Consider the following 473-nt stretch of genomic DNA (forward strand, 5'->3'; position numbering starts at 1 on the left):
CCACACATCGAGGGGCCACGCCCCCGTCCAACGAACCACGCCCGGCCGAGCCCCTTTAAGAGAGGGGGCCCACACGGGGCGCCTTAAAGGGGCAACACCCCTTAAAGGCGCGGGGCGTACATTAAAAGCACGCGCCTGCTTTAAGACTCTTCAAACGGCGCCCGGTGGGGCCCACCCAGAACAGCTCAGGGAGGGCGGGGGGGGTCCCGAAAAATGGGGAGGGGTCCCTAAAAATCCCCCCCAGGGCGGCCTCAGGGCTCGTCCTCCATGCTGAGGCTGCTGCGGGGGCTGGAGGCCCGCGAGGGGCCCGGCGAGGCCAGGAGGGCGCCGGGGGGGCCGAGCGGGGACAGCCCCCCGCCATCGTCCATCAGGATGTCCTCGAGGGTCCCCTCGGGTCCCCCCAGCGCCAGGGGCAGCGCCAGCCCCGGGGGGAGCTCCAGCAGGCACTGGGGGGTGGGGGGACCCCCGGGGGG

At 72.5% G+C, this 473-nt stretch overlaps 1 protein-coding gene across 1 annotated transcript in view; it reads right to left on the reverse strand.

Annotated features, from left to right (window-relative positions):
- Window positions 1-251: 251 nt before the first annotated feature.
- LOC121339156 (transcription factor E3-like) overlaps window positions 252-473 on the reverse strand; it is a gene marked incomplete at its 5' end in the record, with an annotated part of 7,277 nt that continues 7,055 nt past the window's right edge. Inside the window, one exon of the mRNA XM_041410753.1 lies at window positions 252-446. Within this exon, the coding sequence (XP_041266687.1) occupies window positions 252-446 (195 nt within the window). The remainder of the gene's footprint in view (window positions 447-473) is intronic.

Source organism: Onychostruthus taczanowskii, unplaced genomic scaffold, assembly GCF_017590055.1.
Source record: "Onychostruthus taczanowskii isolate IOZ18803 unplaced genomic scaffold, ASM1759005v1 scaffold330, whole genome shotgun sequence".
Lineage (NCBI taxonomy): Eukaryota > Metazoa > Chordata > Aves > Passeriformes > Passeridae > Onychostruthus > Onychostruthus taczanowskii.